The sequence below is a fragment of the Strongylocentrotus purpuratus genome, unplaced genomic scaffold (assembly GCF_000002235.5).
Source record: "Strongylocentrotus purpuratus isolate Spur 01 unplaced genomic scaffold, Spur_5.0 spur5_scaffold_4, whole genome shotgun sequence".
In the NCBI taxonomy this organism is placed as follows: Eukaryota; Metazoa; Echinodermata; class Echinoidea; order Camarodonta; family Strongylocentrotidae; genus Strongylocentrotus; species Strongylocentrotus purpuratus.
This window is the reverse complement of record NW_022145610.1, coordinates 6,723,962-6,743,439: the sequence shown is the minus strand read 5'-3', so window position 1 is coordinate 6,743,439 and position 19,478 is coordinate 6,723,962. Positions and strand designations below refer to the sequence as shown.

Here is a 19,478-nt window from a genome sequence, read left to right as displayed (position 1 = left end):
GCCTTCTAGCTAGGCGCTCAGCATATAAGATTGGAGAAAGGTAGTGATAACATTATTATGTTATGCAGGGCCCGCTGGAAGAGCAGTTTCATACCTGAAGAGGCTACCCTGGGTAAACAAAACGTTATTATTATTATTATTAAACAATAATAGGGTGGAGACTGCTAAACTAGCATGGGTCAGCAGAATTGTGAGTAACGACAATGTCATTTAGAGTTTGATGTCAGAAAAAAGAAGTGTATGTTTGGGTGCGTCTAGTACATTCCCATTTATGTCCCAGTCTCTAATGTTACACTAAGAACGTAGTTTCGCTCTTAGGGAGACACCGGTGCTTGTTTTTCACTGAATGTAGAAATTCACCGTAGTGGTTGAGCGCCCTCTGTGACTTTTTTTTTACATTGGTTTTCCAAGAACCTTTTGTAAGATCCAGCATTGTACAATGATATTCATATGGGGAAGTAGTCAATGCCTTATGCCAAAAGGGCCTTAACCCGATTTTGGGGGTTATTAAGTTATTAACATCACCTTGTAGCTTTCAACATTCTCTTTAAAATGATGTGCTTCACTTGTTGAAATTCGATTTATTTATGAAGATAATTATGAATTTCAAAAGGGCCTTAACTCGTTTCTCATCTTTTTCCTTACGCCAAAAGGGCCTTAACCTACACGGCAAATCTGTTATCAATGACAGATTATTTCGTAATTTCCATTTAATTCAATGAATATCAGTAGAAACACAATTAAAAACATGATTAGTCTACAATAGACACAATGTACTTAAAATAATAACTGAAAGTATATGTCATGAATTTAGATCATGAAATCTGAGTGAGATTTAAATTAGGTGTGGATGCATGAAATGCGACCAACTCGTTGAAATACGCAGATGTCAACGTATGGGACTATGATAAAAATAAACAACGAAAAAGGTGTCCTAAATGTACGATCTCTAAATAATAACTTTACCGAAAGCTGCATTATATTAATAAAAATATTCAGATATCAAAAATACTTTTAATTAATCAATTTTATCAGTTTTCGTGATCCAGTAGCCGTAGGAGGGGCTTTCTGGCAAATCAAAGGTGTTACAAAACAAGAAAATTTCTTTATGCCAGAATTAGGCGCTAACTATGCGCGCGTATTTTTGGCATAACGCCGCGTAGGTTACGCCCCTTTTTGGCAACAATGCCGAGTAGGTTACGGTCCTTCTGGCATAAATACGCTACATTCAAGCCTTAGCCTATGCCAAAAAGGCCCTAACATGTTTTTTGCACATAGCATGTACAATTCTGAATATTTTATAACACATTTAACACATTTCATGTAAAACATAATAACTTAACACATTTATCGAAATTGGCTTCAAACACAAAAAACGACCACAAACTTCTGATTATTAGAGAGGCCAAAATTTTAAACGCGATTATCTCGGAATGGCCAAAAGCAGTTAAGGCCCTTTTGGCATAAGGCCGACGTTTGTCAAATAAATTTTTATCCTTGCTTTTCATGTACTTTTCCCTTTCTTCTCTAACATATTTTTGTTTAAAACTGTGTTTTCTCTTGTTCATGGCAAGCAAAAAATTTGGCTGGGTGATGTGAGCTACATGTAACTCTTGTGACGATCTCATTTTCATCACTGCATGGTTGCCATATCTCAAAATGCATGTGACGCAAAACCCTGCATCCAATACAACATGCCCTAGCCCCTAGGCTATGTAGCGAATAAAGACCAATGCTATGCTGGTGAACTTCAAGCTCAACTTTGTAAGCACCAATTTGCCAAGTCATATCAATACCTCCAGGCAATTTCTGCAATTGTCATCCTATGGAAAGCTTAAGTGATATTTAAACGCGGAACATCGGGCTATTGTGAAAAAATGAATTGTATTAAATCTGCATTGCTTCTTGATGAAAGAAAGCTTTGCACACGTTCATCGTGTGTGGTTCTTTGTATGAAGTATCATACAAAATGATACAGTTAGAGAGCCTGTTATATTACATCATGCACATTTAGTATAGAAAGACCTATCGGTAAAAAGAATTCTTCTGAGATAACAAAAAACAAAAAACAACAACAACAAACATAACTTTGGACTAATGGGGCATTTTGGGCCTCAGTATATAGTCCGAAACCCTAAAAACTCAAACCCGAGCTGTTTCCTTTTCTTTCAATTTGTAATTGAGACCAACATTGACCATACTCATGACATTTTGGTCACTTACATTACTAAAAGGCTTCTCCCGATTCATAACAATGCGTTCACGGTGTTGTGTAGATATATTACTTCTGTTTGTATTGACAAATTTCGACTTCTCGTCTTAATGAGGTATACGGTTGTACAACTTCAACTGGATGTATAAGAAATATAACACAAATAACAAAATGATCCGCCTTCTACCAATAAACCAGTTTACTAACATATTCAGATTTATGGATGTTTCTTGCCTGGGGACCTAGTCTCGAGGTTCCATTAACCTATTACTCATCATAAACTACATTATTTGGAACCCAGTCTGTATATTTTACTTGTTGATATGTCGGGAAAGCATCGGAAAGCTTTTGGGTTGTCAAGAACAAGCTTTCTTTAAACGGTATACATACAAGTTAGTAAACCGGTCTATTCGACACGGTGACCGAACAAAAGAAAAACACAACTATAGACTCGACCTAAATTTAAACGAGGTTTTAAACCATGTGTGGTGTATACAAACTTGATTTAGTAGATTACGGGCCATGGTATTTTATTCCACACAATACGAAGTTGATGAAAACATTGGAATGGTGGGCTTAAAGGGATCCGGTAACTTTGTCTCAGATCCTTTAAACAAATCCTTGATTTAGCTCATGCTGCAATCATAATTATAAACCTTTAGGTCATTCATGAATCCCATGACATTTACAAGCCGATCGCCTGTCTAATTTTTAAGATATTTATGATTGGACATCGAAATTAAATTTTGCGTTTTCCTATCGGTTTTCATAATACTACAGTCTATTGGAGAAAATGAGTGTGGTAAAACCGATCACTCAAAGATTTTTACTTTTTTTAGGAACTTCATGATCATTTTGAAGCGCAATTTTTTGTTAGGGCTTTAATATTACACCATATTACAGACACTCTGATAGCACGAAGGGCCATGCATCTCAGATTCAACATGCCTTTAATGAGACCAGTTTCTCCGAAAAGGGCCGTCAATACAATTTACAGACCTTCCAGACCATGCATTGTCATTACGTGAAAGAACGCTCCCAGTTCACGAATGAAGATAATTAGCGTTCTTTTGATAAGGGTATTAACACACTCTTGCCATCTTCAAATCAGCGACAAAATGAAAGGGACCACTGTATGGCGTCTCTTGAGAAAGCCAAAAAGAAAATCCATGTATGGCTAGCCAGAAAATAATTGGGTGGTACTCATTTCATGTAACAGTTTTGTCACATGACAAATGAAAAAATAGGAACATTAAGATATCTAAATTATATAACAATGAGTGATTATTTTTTTCTTCTCTCGACACTGCTTAACAAAATAATGTCGGTATTATTTGTGGCATTGTTATTATTTCGTGTATAAACCATAGCTATTTTAAACTGACAATTGTTTGAATATAACACCAGAGTTGGGTTGTCAATATCAGTGAGGGGACAGGGGGGTCCTGCTACAGCACACTCATTCATTTTCGTTAATTGTTTCTTTTTCGTAACTTACTCAAAGTTACTCATAGCCGTAAAGATCTGACTAACTGTGGGATATAATTTACACTAGTTATTCTAAAAATATATTCATGTTACGGGCCAATTCTATCATGAAAAGGAATTACTGAAATATTTCGAGAATTCAGCGAGTATGTCCACGGCTAGTATAACATCTCACGAGGCATGCTTGTACAGTGTAGGGCTTAGGCCTTACGATTATAAGACTATCCCATAGCCTCTATTCGCGGTGTCTTATTCGACCATGATTACCAGTCATAACATCACCAAAGACATGACAGAGGGCAAAAAATCGAGACGGGGTTCGGCTCGACAAGTTAGAAAATAATACTGTCTCGAGTGGGCTAAGATCCTTCTTTCTCCCGACTATAAGGGTTTAAGTGTCCGCGGGTGTCAATCCTATCAAAGGACAATAAAGGGGTCTTCCTTATCAACATGCCAATGACCGGGAGACGTCATAACCTAGCGTCTACCAACACCCTCTTACCCCACCCCTCCCATCCCGTGGTGCCTTCTGCTATAATAATTTGTTGTCATTCATTACGGCAGATAAGACAGAGAACTCGTGAAGGGTCTCAAAATGTTCAAAATAATACCGTCTGTAGAATGGGCGATGTTCTTTCTTCGTCCCGCTTCCATGCACTGTCTTGGAGTTCGGGAGTCTGCGGGTGTTAAGGGTACTAATTGGGTCCTCATCATCATCTTAAAACATGTCAATGACCGGGCGACGTCATTTCGGGCGTCATTTCCTTCAGAGTTTAACGAACGAGGGGATATACGCTACCAACCGCATGATATTAAGATTCCGGACCAGCTTTCGGGCGCACCAGGGAGCCTCGATCGCTTTGGGTTGACTTAGCGTCAAGCTTTAACCCCCATTGTATCCTCCTTTGTTGTAGATGATGCTGATGCTCGGCTAATTCTCTTGTTAGTGAACACTATTGATGACCTAATCAACGAACTTGGAATTTGATGGGATTATTAGAATGACTTTCACTTGTACAGTCTGGTTTCAAGCTATGTCTTATTTGTCGTGTCAAGTATATATATATTCATATCCAGATTCGGGACATCCTGGTAGACCGATAGAGCACGAGGCCTCGGCACATCCTGGTAGACCGATAGAGCACGAGGCCTCGGGACATCCTGGTAGACCGATAGAGCACGAGGCCTCGGGACATCCTGGTAGTCCGATAGAGCACGAGGCCTCGGGATATCCTGGTAGTCCGATAGAGCACGAGGCCTCGGTACATCCTGGTAGACCGATAGAGCACGAGGCCTCGGGACATTCTGGTAGACCGATAGAGCACGAGGCCTCGGGACATCCTGGTAGTCCGATAGAGCACGAGGCCTTGGGACATCCTGGTAGTCCGATAGAGCACGACGCCTCAGGACATCCTGGTAGACCGATAGAGCACGAGGCCGACAATGTCAGTTTCGTGAACCCTCTGTTAAGTTTTCAGAAGAGCTCTAACCATCAATATCATCATCGTTCATTATCAAAACAAAATAATGAGTAAAAAGTCGTGGTGTTGATGTGCTCTTACATGCAATCAGGGGCGTCGACAAAGGGGGGGGGGTGTGGGGGTGCGACACCCCTTCATCTGTCAGGATATTGTCGGTAAAATTGCGCTGTCGTCGGGAAAAGAGAGAAAAGGGGGAGGGGAAAAAGAGAGGGAAAGGGAGAAAAAAGAAAAAAAGAAAAGGAAAAGAAAAGAAAGAAAGGAAAAGAAAGGAAAAGAAAGGAAAAAAAGGAAAGAAAAGAGAAGAAAGAAAAAAAAGAAAAAGAGAGAGGAGAGGAAAGGAAGGAAAAGAAAGAAAAGAAAGAAAAGGAAAAAAAGAAGGAAAAAGAGAAAAGGGAAACAAAAGAAACGGGGGATGAAAGCAAGGAGTAGGTAAGAGCCTGAGAGAGAAGGAGTGGGAGTAAAAGAGAGAGGGGGTTGTTGGGTGGAGTCGTCTCGTCGAGGGAGCAAGAAAGACACGGGTAAATATGTTGCTGTGTCGGGTCAGCTGTGTCGGTTTTCTTGGTCGATATATCAATGCAGAAGTTTGAAGTCGGTGAGATGTATATTGTCGGTCGGCCGACAAGTTTTTTTCCCTACGAACTGTGACTTTTTATCCGCTGTGACGACTTCGAGAGTGACTACAACTACAAAACTTTTATTTTCTCGAAGTTTCACATTCCTATAATATCAGCTAAAGAAATCAGAGGTTTAAAATGTTCGAGGAAACTAAATTCAAACAAGGATAAAGAGTCAATAACGGTACGACGAATCGTCGTCCTTTCTCTATATTTTGATGAAACGCCAAAAATTTCACGCTTTGCGCGGGAGGGGAAAACTTCATTTACCCGGGTCGAGAACGGTACAACGAATCGTCTTCTTTCTCTGATAATTTAAGGAAATGTCAAAGCTTCCGCGCTTCGCGCGAGAGGGGGAAACTGAATTCAGACAAATAGGGCTTATTAAGAGTCGCAAACGGTACAACAAATCGTCTTCTTTCTCTATATTTTGATGAAACGCAAAAAATTCCGCGCTCTGCGCGGGAGGGGGAAACTTTATTTTAGACGAGTCGAGAACGGTACAACGAATCATCTTCTTTCTGTAATATTTCAATCAAACGTCTAAGCTTTTCGCGCTTCTCGCAGGAGGGGACAACCGAATTCAGACAAGGATTAAGGGTCGTAAACGGTACAACGAATCGTCTACTTTCTCTTATAATTTAAGGAAACATCAAAGCTTTCGCGCTAAAGGGGGAAACTGAATTCAGACAATTAGGGCTTATTAAGAGTCGAAAACGGTACAACGAATCGTCTTCTTTCTCTAATAATTTAATGAAACGTCATAGCTTCGGGTTGGGGAGAACTGAATTCAGATAAGGATTAAGAGTAAAGAACAGTACACCGAATCGTCTGCTTTTTCTCATAATTTAATGAAACGTCAAAGCTTTCGCGCTTCGCGCGGAGGGGGGGGGGGGGGGGGGTAGCTTCATTCAGACAAGAATTAACAGTCGAGACCGGTACAATAAATCATCTTCTTTTCCTATTATTTTAAGGAAACGTCTAAGCTTCCGCGCTTCGCGCGCTCTTTAAGTGATTCGCTTGCTCACTACCGCCCCTCCCTAAAATAAGATCATGGCTCCGCACCTGCATTGAAATATATAGCTATGATGCTGACTAAGTTGACGAAATAATTCGTATATTTTTTGTCGTCGAGGAAATTGACCATTTGCGCATACGCAAGTACTATAGAAAGTCCATAGAAAAAACAATTTAGCCTTCGGGCCCGGGTTTATAGGGTTAAATTTGTAGATATTGGGACATTTAATTTTGTCGGTAATTGGTGGCTAGTTTTGTCGGAAATCGTTATCCTCTATACTCCCCCCCCCCCACTGAAATAGGTCTAGCGACGCCCCTGCATGCAATATGCTTCAAATGAAATATCAAAAAAAAGATAGCTCTATATTCACAAGAATAACATCGAGCCTGACGTTACATATTAAACATAAATATGTAATATGCAGAAAGAAAAGGGATAACGATTTGCAGTTTGTATTAATCTTGGCCTGTCACTCCATAATAATGCAGTCAATAATACCATGCAGTAAAAGATACAGGCTCTAAGCATTTTATAATTGAAAAAAAGACATAAAACAGGCTATAAAAAATCTGTCAACACTTAAATGTCTGGAACGGAATGTACATGTAGAGTCATTTTATTGCTTTGTGAGATTTCCATTCACCTAAAATGTAATTAAATTGTAATAATACAGTTGGGAGAATTAAGGAATCGATCAGATCAGTTTTTCCCAATTTGTACCATGAATAATGGTCCGTTTTCACTCAAATTTTCAGATTATCTTTAAGTGTACATCTAGCATTGAAGTCACTACCTTAGCACCACTTTCTCTCATCTGAACAATGTTACCAAGTCCCTTTAAGTCAAGCTCAAACAGACGGAAGTGATAATGTTATTTCAGCTACAGTTGGGGATTAATGATTACAATAACAATGCTATGTGAAGTGTTGATATCACCATGGTAACGCGCTGTTATCTACTGAAGATGAAGGCCCATTTTTTTTTCTCTCTCTCGTGATTGAGCTGACGACGTAATAAACGAACGGGCTGAAGAGAATCCAGGATTAAAGTTCAAATTCAATGATATCATATGGTTTTTTCGGCATTTTCCTTCGAGCCTCTGGGCTTTATTCATTACTTTATTTATTGAAACGTATAATATACAATGTAAAAACAAGATCAGCAAAGCTGTTTTTATCATGGTCCTGATTAGGAACATGAAACAAATAGTGACTTCTATAAACAATAAAAATATAACAAGCAAATAATGAAATGTATAGATTAACATTGCAATGCGAAACAAAATCACACAGCATATTGCAAATATAGTGAAAATGAGAAACGAAAAAAGATACAAAGTCCTTATCCGTAATACAAATTTCGTCACAAGTTTAGGATTAGGGCTGCAATTGAGTTTCATGTTAGGTATACGGTTAGGGTATGAGGTGTAGTTTGGTCGAGGGTTGATGTGTAGTGTTTGGTCGAGGGTTGAGGTGTAGAGTTTGGACGAGGGTTGAGGTGTAGTGTTTGGTCGAGGGTTGAGGTGTAGTGCTTGGTCGAGGGTTGATGTGTAGTGTTTGGTCGAGGGTTGAGGTGTAGTGTTTGGTCGAGGGTTGAGGTGTAGAGTTTGGACGAGGGTTGATGTGTAGTGTTTCGTCGAGGGTTGAGGTGTAGAGTTTGGACGAGGGTTTAGATGTAGAGTTTGGTCGGGTTGAGGTGTAGAGTTTGGTCGAGGGATGACGTGTAGAGTTTGGTCGGGTTGAGGTGTAGTGTTTGGTCGAGGGTTGAGGTGTAGAGTTTGGACGAGGGTTGAGGTGTAGAATTTGGACGAGGGTTGAGGTGTAGTGCTTGGTCGAGGGTTAAGGTGTAGAGTTTGGACGAGGGTTGAGGTGTAGTGTTTGGTCGAGGGTTGAGGTGTAGTGCTTGGTCGAGGGTTGAGGTGTAGAGTTTGGTCGAGGGTTGAGATGTAGAGGTTGGTCGAGGGTTGAGATGTAGAGTTTGGTCGGGTTCAGGTGTAGAGTTTGGTCGGGTTGAGGTGTAGTGTTTGGTCGAGGGTTGAGGTGTAGAGTTTGGTCGAGGGTTGAGGTGTAGAGTTTGGTCGAGGGTTGATGTGTAGTGTTGGTTTGACGGTTAAGGTGTAGTGCTTGGTCGAGGGTTGAGGTGTAGTGTTTGGTCGAGGGATGAGGTGTAGAGTTTGGTCGAGGGTTGAGGTGTAGTGCTTGGTCGAGGGTTGAGGTGTAGAGTTTGGTCGAGGGTTGAGGTGTAGAGTTTGGTCGAGGTTTGAGGTGTAGTGTTTGGTCGAGGGATGAGGTTAGGAAATTCGTGTAGGAACTTCACCGCCGAACACCTGGAGCTACGTGTCGTACGATTTATTGAGTATATAAATATGCTCACTCCAATGAGCTTCGATTTCATTTTTCATTAAAGGAAGAATTGACAATATTTCTTGATGACGATCACAATGTTACAATTATCGGCAAATAAAGTTTTAGGTTTAAATTAATATACCGATTTTTGTATCTTCTCTTCATCTCCGTAAAAAAAAAAAATTGTGAGTTGGATTTATTAGCATGGGGTATGTGACGATACTGACATCTTAGTTTCATAGGATAGCATAGAATGTTTTTTAAAGACTAAAATAGATTCTCAAAGAAACTATTACTGCGGTAAAAGATTAATTTCAACTCCTTTCCCTTTAAATCCGTCAATGATATAAACACACGGTCATATGAATTTCGATATAAATTCCAGCATTCACTCAGCATAAAAGAAACCTGTTACAAACGAGAATCATTGTCCGTTAATAATTGTAACCTAACGCGTAATAAGAGCCAGTAGTAGCCAACTGTGAAATTGACCACGGTTTTTTGTTATTTTTCTATTTCAAATCGATCTTTTCAAAGCAACCACGGCTGTTGTAAGAGCTAGTTAATCTTTCCCTGAGCGAGAGGGTCAAATTTCTTTATTTTAAAGATAACACATTAAATTGACTCCTTAACTGAATCCTATTTGTTTGTTTTTCACTAAAAAAAATTGAGGATTTCATAACATAGAGCCTGCTTGATGCATAAAAAACGATTTTCTCAACATTTCATTTCACATTCGAAAATCGTGTAAATGCAAAAAAAATATTCATTTAAACAATCAAAGATATGATAAAGAAACTTCAATTATAAAAAATATGATAGAATGAAGGTAAATATCTTGAATTATAAAGGGTGTCTTCACATGTACAAGATTTATTACTGCCAAATATTGGGGCATTTTCGTTAATGTTATCAAATGCATGCATATGCCTATATAAAGCGCCTTATTACGAAGTATTTTATTCACCTGCTACGAATAAATGTATCACAGTAGTCAGAATTCAAATTGCACATTAGTTGTTGCTAGATAAGACATATTGTATGGCCTGCCCTACCTAACAACATGTAATATATGCAATGTGAATAATAATGCTCGCTATTGAAACATTACATGTATGTACAATTATTATTCGTAAGAGGTGAATAAAATTATTACCAAAATGTCCTATTGGAGCCACATAAAACAGCCCTTAACCATACCCTCCCCTAACAAAATATGCAAAGACCCTTACAGTTTGTAATACGAATATTTGTGTAAGAAGAAAACTGCGAGTACCACAAAAACAGTTTAGACAAATCTTTAGGAACAGCATTTCGTTATTCCAGTTTTGAACAATGATGCGGGATGTTGTAATGCTGGTAACAGCAGATATTGGAATTCAAGATATTCAAATTCGCGTTCGAAAAACCCTCAATGGCGGGCAGGAATTCGCGTTACAGAAGACAGCACATCTATATTTATTTGACTATTGTCGATTTTGGATTACAAGAGACTAATAAAATTCAATAAAACAGACAAAGAAAGGTTAAAAGTCTTGGCAGGGAGCAATGGATACCTTTTGTAAACAGACACGAAACAAAAGAGAAAGTTCCCAGCGGGACGGCGATCAATAGTATCGCTTTGCTCAAACAAAATAATAACCCCGCCTCAGAAAGAGGACGTTTCACTTGACCGCCTGAAATAACTCGTGAGCTTTTATTTAGTCTTTAAAACCAGGCCAAAATCGTTGGTATAATTACTATTGCACGCGCCCCCGTCCCACTTCAAAATGGCATGCATGTAATCCTGATAGTCGTCGAACCATTTCCAGGACGAAGGAGGAGCCGAACAGAATAATCCGAATAATGTCGACATCGATAGTTCATATCGTATACATGTAGACCAGTTCGTAGTTAGCTTTGGTTAAAAAATAGCCAGAGTGCAAATTGCATATATTTGTTTTAAGGTAGGACAAGTCATAATTATGTCTGTCCTACTTAGCAACGATGAAAATATGCAATGCGCATTCTACTTTTGAAATACAATTATATGTAACAGGTGAATGAAATAATTTGTAACATGGCGCTTAACGAAGATTTATGCACTAGATTTGTTTATGGTCATTACGAAAATGGTCTATTGTTGGTCTTTCTTCGGCTACATTGGCGGGGAAAATGAATTTCATATTTTCCTAAACATATTGAATTCAATAGAGACTTAATTATCGCCCTTGCTTGATAATTTAAATAACATATTATAAATTTAGCGTAACCATGATTTACAAGGGTTCAAAAAAGTTACATGTATTTTATTATCTCTTCAAATAGATCAATTACGGAAGGAAAGCCTAGAAAAGAGCCTAGTGTTAGACCCATGCGATCGTTATTTGGTAATCGCTTGATCGCGTGATATGCTAGCAGATGATAAAAGGGATGCAAATGGACATAATTGGTTGTGTTTAATCGTGAGCGATGACATGTCATCACGTATAACTGACAAGGACATCAGAGACAACAATAGAAGTCAGTTTTATGAGCAAAAAAAACAAAAACAACGCACCGAAAAAAGCAGACGCGTTAACTACACTGTAGAAAATTATATGTCATGCACCATATACTCCACATCATGAAATAAATGTAACATTATTATGTCTTTACAATATTGAGCTCTTTGTATGCTGGACAAAGAGACATGACTTGCAACAAACGATATCAATCGCATCCACCAATTATACAGATATAATATGCATTTGACATGCCCTTAAACTAAAGGGCAACACTTTATACTCACAACTCATTGTCTTTACAATGTATATATCAGGAATTAAATAATAATTGTTGTGCGTTTATTGTGACGCGACTGCAATAATGAGTCAATATTAGTGTAAGCACGAAATGACATAAATTACGATGAACATGGTTACGAGTTTTCAATACTATATTTTATCTCTAGATACACAGAAAACTTTAGTGATAGAAAAAGTATTACATGTCGCATAACCTTTATGGCCAAGGCTACCTAATTACTACATTATCTTAAAAGGAAAAGAGAAGAGTTTACAGCAGACTAAATATTATCAAATGTGTCATTTTTACCACTCCAGAAAATTTACACAAATCGATGAAGCTTAATTGGCATATGTGCAAATTAATCACGAATCTGTGCGTGTGTGTGGGGGGGGGGGGGGTCGGCATTTCTTGTATTCGAGGAAAATTATATACATGTAGAACATTTGCAGCAATGCAAATCAACGAGTGAAGCATCAAAGAAAGTCTTAATCCATCCTATATACATGTACATTCGCTTTAAAATATAAAGCAGATCTCGACAGAATCGAATGAGAAATTACTTTGAATTATAAATGTCCAAAATTAATTTTGATCTTTAGCAGACAATATCTACCCCCGCATTTTATGCCGAATGTCAACTTATATTAGGTAATGTGGAACTGACTGATTAAAATGATATTGGCTAAAATCTATTTGATCTTTAGCAGACGATATCTTCCCGCGCAATTTATGCTTTTTCGCTATCAATTATTGAACTGTTCGAAATGTCAGTAGTTTATGATCCACTTTTGCGGTGCTACCAGTGGGCAAACATCTAACACTGATGACCAAATTAATCACTCTCCAACGATGGCATAAGCCAACGTCATCCCATTAAAGGGTATGGGGAATGGTGATCAACTCTTCCAAGATTTTTCTTTGCATCAATTTTAAAGATATGATTTGTTAAGTAAGTAAGTAACTTAACGTCCGGTAAACATTTACGAGACAATGGAATTCTATATTAGATTTTACAAGAGATGTTTGCAAAGGTTGTCGACAATCTTGTCATAAACGTATCGAGAATATCATCATATCAAAATCTTGAACTTAACGACCAAATGTGTTGTAAGTTATCATATACACATGCTACATAAATAGGCTAAATTATATTGCATAGGCCTATTGCAGTGATTGTTACTAACATGATGATATTCATCAAGTCAATACTGACTCATTTAATTAAAATGTCTAATAGAATATCCAAAATAGCCCCAGAGTCATAATGAAATCAGTTATTGTATCATGTATGAAAGAGCTACTTTTTAAAAGTAAAACTACCGGAGGAATTAAAAAACAACAAGAGAAGTGGTGGGGGTTGGGGGTGGTGGGGTGGTAGACAAGGCAACAAGAGGAGTGGTGTGGGTTGGGGTGGTAGACAAGGCAACAGGAGGAGTGGTGGGAGTTGGGGTGGTAGACAAGGCAACAAAAGGAGTGGTGAGGGTTGGGTGGTAGACAAGGCAACAGGAGGAGTGGTGGGAGTTGGGGTGGTAGACAAGGCAACAAGAGGAGTGGTGGGGGTCGGGGTGGTAGGCAAGGCAACAAGAGGAGTGGTGGGGGTCGGGGTGGTAGACAAGGCAACAAGAGGAGTGGTGGGGGTCGGGGTGATAGACAAGGCAACAAGAGGAGTGGTGGGGTTGGGGTGGTAGACAAGGCAACAAGAGGAGTGGTGGTGGTTGGGGTGGTAGACAAGGCAACAAGAGGAGTGGTGGGGGTTGGGGTGATAGACAAGGCAACAAGAGGAGTGGTGGGGTTGGGGTGGTAGACAAGGCAACAAGAGGAGTGTTTGGGGGTGGGGTGGTGAACAAGGCAACAAGATGAGTGGTGGGGTTGGGGTGGTAGACAAGGCAACAAGAGGAGTAGTGGGGGTTGGGGTGGTAAACAAGGCAACAAGAGGAGTGGTGGGGGTTGGGGTGGTAGACAAGGCAACAAGAGGAGTGGTGGGTTGGGGTGGTAGACAAGGCAACAAGAGGAGTAGTGGGGGTTGGGGTGGTAAACAAGGCAACAAGAGGAGTGGTGGGGGTTGGGGTGGTAGACAAGGCAACAAGAGGAGTGGTGGGGGTTGGGGTGGTAGACAAGGCAACAAGAGGAGTGGTGTGGGTTGGGGTGGTAGACAAGGCAACAGGAGGAGTGGTGGGAGTTGGGTGGTAGACAAGGCAACAAGAGGAGTGGTGAGGGTTGGGTGGTAGACAAGGCAACAGGAGGAGTGGTGGGAGTTGGGGTGGTAGACAAGGCAACAAGAGGAGTGGTGGGGGTTGGGGTGGTAGACAAGGCAACAAGAGGAGTGGTGGGGGTCGGGGTGGTAGACAAGGCAACAAGACACTATGAACATTACGGACAAAGAGAGCGGACAAAATATACAGTTCCTCAGGTAGACAAAAGAACATCCCTTCACTGCTATTATGTAAAAAGATGAATATGCATGTGACACCTGTTCTACACATTTTTACATAATAGCAGTGAAGGGATGTTCCTTTGTCTACCTGAGGAACTGTATATTTTGTCCGCTTTCATTGTCAGTCATGTTCATAGTGAGAGGAGTGGTGGGGGTTGGGGTGATAGACAAGGCAACAAGAGGAGTGGTGGGGTTGGGGTGGTAGACAAGGCAACAAGAGGAGTGGTGGTGGTTGGGGTGGTAGACAAGGCAACAAGAGGAGTGGTGGGGGTTGGGGTGATAGACAAGGCAACAAGAGGAGTGGTGGGGGTTGGGGTGGTAGACAAGGCAACAAGAGGAGTGTTTGGGGGTGGGGTGGTGAACAAGGCAACAAGATGAGTGGCGGGGTTGGGGTGGTAGACAAGGCAACAAGAGGAGTAGTGGGGGTTGGGGTGGTAGACAAGGCAACAAGAGGAGTGGTGGGGGTTGGGGTGGTAGACAAGGTAACAAGAGGAGTGGTGGGTTGGGGTGGTAGACAAGGCAAAAAGAGGAGTGGTGGGGGTTGTCAAATATACAACCAGGATACAAATAAAAGCCTCCACGACTGACTACTACAATCATATAAAACCTGAATACACGTGTAATAATCTCGACATAAGCTTCTTTTCTGTAGGTGTTGTATAGTTGTGTATTCCTAAACCTCACACAGTGGGCCAAACATGGTATAGAATAAATAGAATAAAGCTCGCTTCTTTTAATCAGGACCTCCCATTTTAATGACGGGACATGCATCAGTGCGCCGAAAAGGAAATGCAACAATTGCAAATGATGAGGACGGTTTGGCAGAAGGACACAAGTTACAAATGCCGTGAAAAGCTTAGATTTGTAACTGCTATAGACTTTAGAAGGGATTAGGTCAGATGGTGACACTGTACGAGTATATTCTTCAAGTTAAACTATAGTATGTGAATCCAGTTCCATTTGATTGATTTGAACCCGATAAAGTTCAACGCATTTTGATACGTATAGATAAAAAGCATTAACAACACTTAATCTGCAGGGGGCTTTTTCGCCATTATGTCATATATTTATGGCCAGTGAATTGGAATTCCGCATTTACTTTGTATCCTATCCTCTTCATTAATTATATCATTATGTACAAATTTCTTTGAAAAAAAACTTATTTCAATAAGTTAGATGGGTAAAAAACAATGTATTTTGTCCCATGCATACGATACCACCATCATCAAGAATCTGTACGAAATTGATAGCCTTACAACAGATGAGGTCAGAACAATATCAAGAGAAATAATATCTTCAGTGTTTATTATGTTCTTGATTCCATTATACTCGGAATGAATTGAATGAATACATTCAGACATCTTCATGTCATTTGTCATGAAAACAATCTTAATTCGCTGCTCTAACATTATCATCCGTTAGAATTTTAATGTTTGTCGATTTTTAGTCGTTAATACCGTTCGGTTGTTGTTGTTGTTGATGGAGTATAGTTTTATGGCGTTCATTCAGTACTGAATATATACGCCACATCTTCAGTTATATAAGAAAATTCAGTTATCAGTAAAGAAAAATGAAAATAACAAATTGTAATAACATAATTAATTAACCAGTATCGCAATTAATTAGGAGTCTCTTGATGGTTTACAATTTCGTAGTTATGTTTTATCCGTTTAATCGGGTCAGCTCGGTTTCGATTGCATTGACATTACCGATCAGTTGTTGTTGTTGTTGTTGTTGTTGTTGTTGTTGTTGTTGTTGTTGTTGTGATTAATGGCGTTTCCATCGTCATTGGATGATTTTCGCCAGATCAGAGATTTGCAAATATTCTTTTGAAACAACTAATTTCAGAAAAATTCCAATTAAGATTATTTGTTCACCCTAAACAATCGAAATTAAATCAATCTTTTTTTCGGCGCTCGAAAGTTCATGAAGATTCTCTGCTCAAGGAGGATGGTTTTTAGAGATCGATACCAAGCGTGAACTCCGCTTATCACACAAGGTCAACAGCAGGTTAATTTGATTTGGAACGAACCATCAGATACAAACGAAGAGAATCTGTCGAACCCCAAGCGAGCGTTGTTATGGGAAGCGAGCATGAATTATCATATGAAGATGTCCAATGTTTATTTTAAACACGTATATCCGGGTGGGGACGTGCACATGAACAGGTGCGAATACTATGGTCCCAATTCACAAAAGAGGTTCGCGTTTCAAACCAAGGTTTGTACAAACCTTGGTTTGAAACGCGTCGAAACGCGTCATATGAGATATGACGCACATAAACCTAGGTTTGTCTATCTGCATTTAAGTACAAGTATCCTCGGCGGGTCAATATTGATGGGTAGATTTTTCTTTATTAAACATTTCGTTAAAAGGTCCGTTTATTGTACATAGGCTTATTCACAATTCTTGTATTTACAGATTAGTATCTGATTGCACTGGAACATTCAGTGTACAAAATGTTCTTCTCATTAGGCCCATAACGGATATACCGACACACGTACCAGGGTCCATGCACGTACTAAAAACATTTGTCTGCGCAAAGAACAAAAATACCACAAAAAAGCAGGATGACGCGACTAAGATAGACACGTTACCTCAGCTTTATATTTAACGTTCAGAATAGTTGGTCATACATAGTTTTCATATAGTTTTATATGATTACTTTATATGTCAATGTATTCTCGTAAGAGTTGTGAATTGTTTTAACATAGCTATGTGTTCAATGTGCTTTTATTGTGAACTGCATGTAGTTCATTCTTCGGGCCGACATTTTAAAGTAATTTTCGATAAACAATTCAATAAATCAATGATATCATAGATGGATAGAATTCTCTTATAACAGAATTTAAACGAAATATGGTTACACAAAGTATGCTTCTTCACAAATCTAGTTTTAAAAAGGCGACATCGGCTTATTTTGGAATATCCAGATAGCTTGAAATGTTTCCATTACGCACAAAAATCAACATGATCGACGAGAAGTAAGCGAAATTGTTAAAACTTGGATTTACCAGCTTTCAACATCACAAATTATGCCAGATTCATTCTCTTATGTATCTTTATTTTGTGTTTGTTTGATTGTCTTTTTGTTGGGATGCATGGCTATACATCCGCTTTGTATGATTAGTCCATACTATAATCATGATCAACTGAAATGTATATACCATCATTTTTAATAAATTTAGTACCTCCACGTGCATATCGTCTGATTGCTATCACCTATCATCAACATAAATATAGATGGCAAGCTGTAAGCAACATATCACATATCCGCATCACATGTTCAAACACTTAACATGGGCAGACTTTTTAGACAGTCGAAAACTGTGTACCATCTGTTCCGTCACATAATCGTCCTTGTTTTCACGAAGTGACGGTAGTGAGGAAAATCGTCACGCAAAGTGAATGCAATTTTTTTTCACTACCGTCACTTCGTGAAAACAGCGACGCAGTGTTGCCATGGTAATGCTGACATATCAACGACTACCAAAACAAACATAGCTTTTGCAGACATTGCAACAAATATTGGCATTGCATGGATGTTCTTGTGTATAGAACGCACATCAAGTACGATCCTATGAAATGACAAAAACCAATCGATGTTATAAACAAAAGCGTAGCCTATAGAACGACACAGATTAATCATATGCTAAAGGAAAGCGCTGCATCCAGTCAATAATTCATTGATACAGTTGAAGAAAGGAATGATGTGGTTTTGTCAAGGGTATATCCAATCGAAGTTAAAGTTCTTATCATGATGTGCCAAGGATTAGAAGCGGATCAAGGGGGCATGGGGAGGCAACCAAATTTGCATTTACTAACAAACCATTAAAATGTATGTACAAACTAGTAATATAGTAGAAAATTGGGAGCAACTTTAGCATACCCCACCATTAAAATTGGGGAGACGGTCGTAGGTTAACCAACGCTTCACCAATGAAGCTAAATCTTCATGTAACGACACTAACCTAAACCGAACCCTAAATCTAAACCCTATCCCCAACCACAACCCTAGGTGTCGGACGTTCGTGTACATAAACCCTTTTGGTGGGGTATTCTAAAGTTAAACCGAAATTTATCTCTCCTATCCTGAATCCGCTACCAAAGCTCATGTATTCGTTTAGAAAATTCTATTAAAAAAAATACATGTTTCAAGTTAGGTTTAAAACACATGTGTAGCACGATGCACCTGTTTATTCCATCATTAGCGTCAGCCATACATACAGCTATTCCTGCATGTGTCTGTGATTAATAATAATATGCACTTCTTTTTAACTATGCAATTGTGATTCATTTCTTACCTGTTGTTTCGTCTTTTCGCCTTTGTATCGGCTTAACACGTCCGAGTCTGGCGAGTGCATCATTCGCTGACTAATATCCTTCATTGTGCATCGAAGCGCCCGAAACTCCCCGGTACATTGACCACTTCTGACACCCTCAGCCAAGGCCCTGTAACCCTGATCAAAAATGTTCCTGAAAATACTCTCAGATGGTATTTCAAACTGAAATAAGCACTTGGTCCTTGTAAAATTTTGTATTTTTCTTGCTAAATATTCAACGGAACTTAATTCTTTTTCAATATTCCGTTGATCCCAAAGGACTCCTTTGGAAAGTCAACGTATTGAAACTTAAAGCTTGTGGTATTGAAGAAGACTGGTATCACCATACCATTTAAGTCGTCTGCTAAAACAGTTAACGATGACAGATGTCATTCCATTCGCCTGTACATGAGCAATGTTTTCTCGATATCTTTTCATCCGTGAGTATTCCTGGGTATTAAAACGTCCTCCACATACACTAAATAAAGATGCATATCAAAGAATCCACACAAAGTACTGATGTTCGTTCGTATTGCTCAGCCGTAGTATTGTGAATGCAAAAGTCCGTCGCCGAAAGCAAGCTGGCGTGAAAGCTCTGCACGCCAGCGATATGGAACACTGCGTTCCGCGCGCACAACTATTCATATTACACGCACACAAAACTACGGAATACGTGCTTTCTTCGGAAGAAGTAACTATTTTCCTTGTCTCTGTTTAAGAGGCTTTTGTAGCTATCGCCTTGTATTCATGATGGGTTCTTTTCTGTCAAATATCGGGTATTGTTTACCCAAAGCA

General features: G+C 39.3%; 2 protein-coding genes across 2 annotated transcripts; one reads left to right on the top strand and one right to left on the bottom strand.

The window, feature by feature from the left end:
• Positions 1 to 4,751: 4,751 nt before the first annotated feature.
• LOC115929287 (protein SON-like) lies at positions 4,752 to 9,323 on the bottom strand. The gene is made up of 3 exons (XM_030997995.1): positions 9,301 to 9,323; positions 8,224 to 8,714; positions 4,752 to 5,113 (listed from the first exon to the last, which is right to left on the bottom strand). Exons 1-3 carry the CDS (start codon positions 9,321 to 9,323, stop codon positions 4,752 to 4,754), a joined length of 876 nt encoding a protein of 291 aa, XP_030853855.1.
• Positions 9,324 to 13,783: 4,460 nt separating this feature from the next.
• Positions 13,784 to 14,948, top strand: LOC115929286 (glycine-rich cell wall structural protein 1-like). The gene is made up of 2 exons (XM_030997994.1): positions 13,784 to 14,137; positions 14,529 to 14,948. Exons 1-2 carry the CDS (start codon positions 13,784 to 13,786, stop codon positions 14,946 to 14,948), a joined length of 774 nt encoding a protein of 257 aa, XP_030853854.1.
• The last annotated feature ends 4,530 nt before the right edge of the window (positions 14,949 to 19,478 follow it).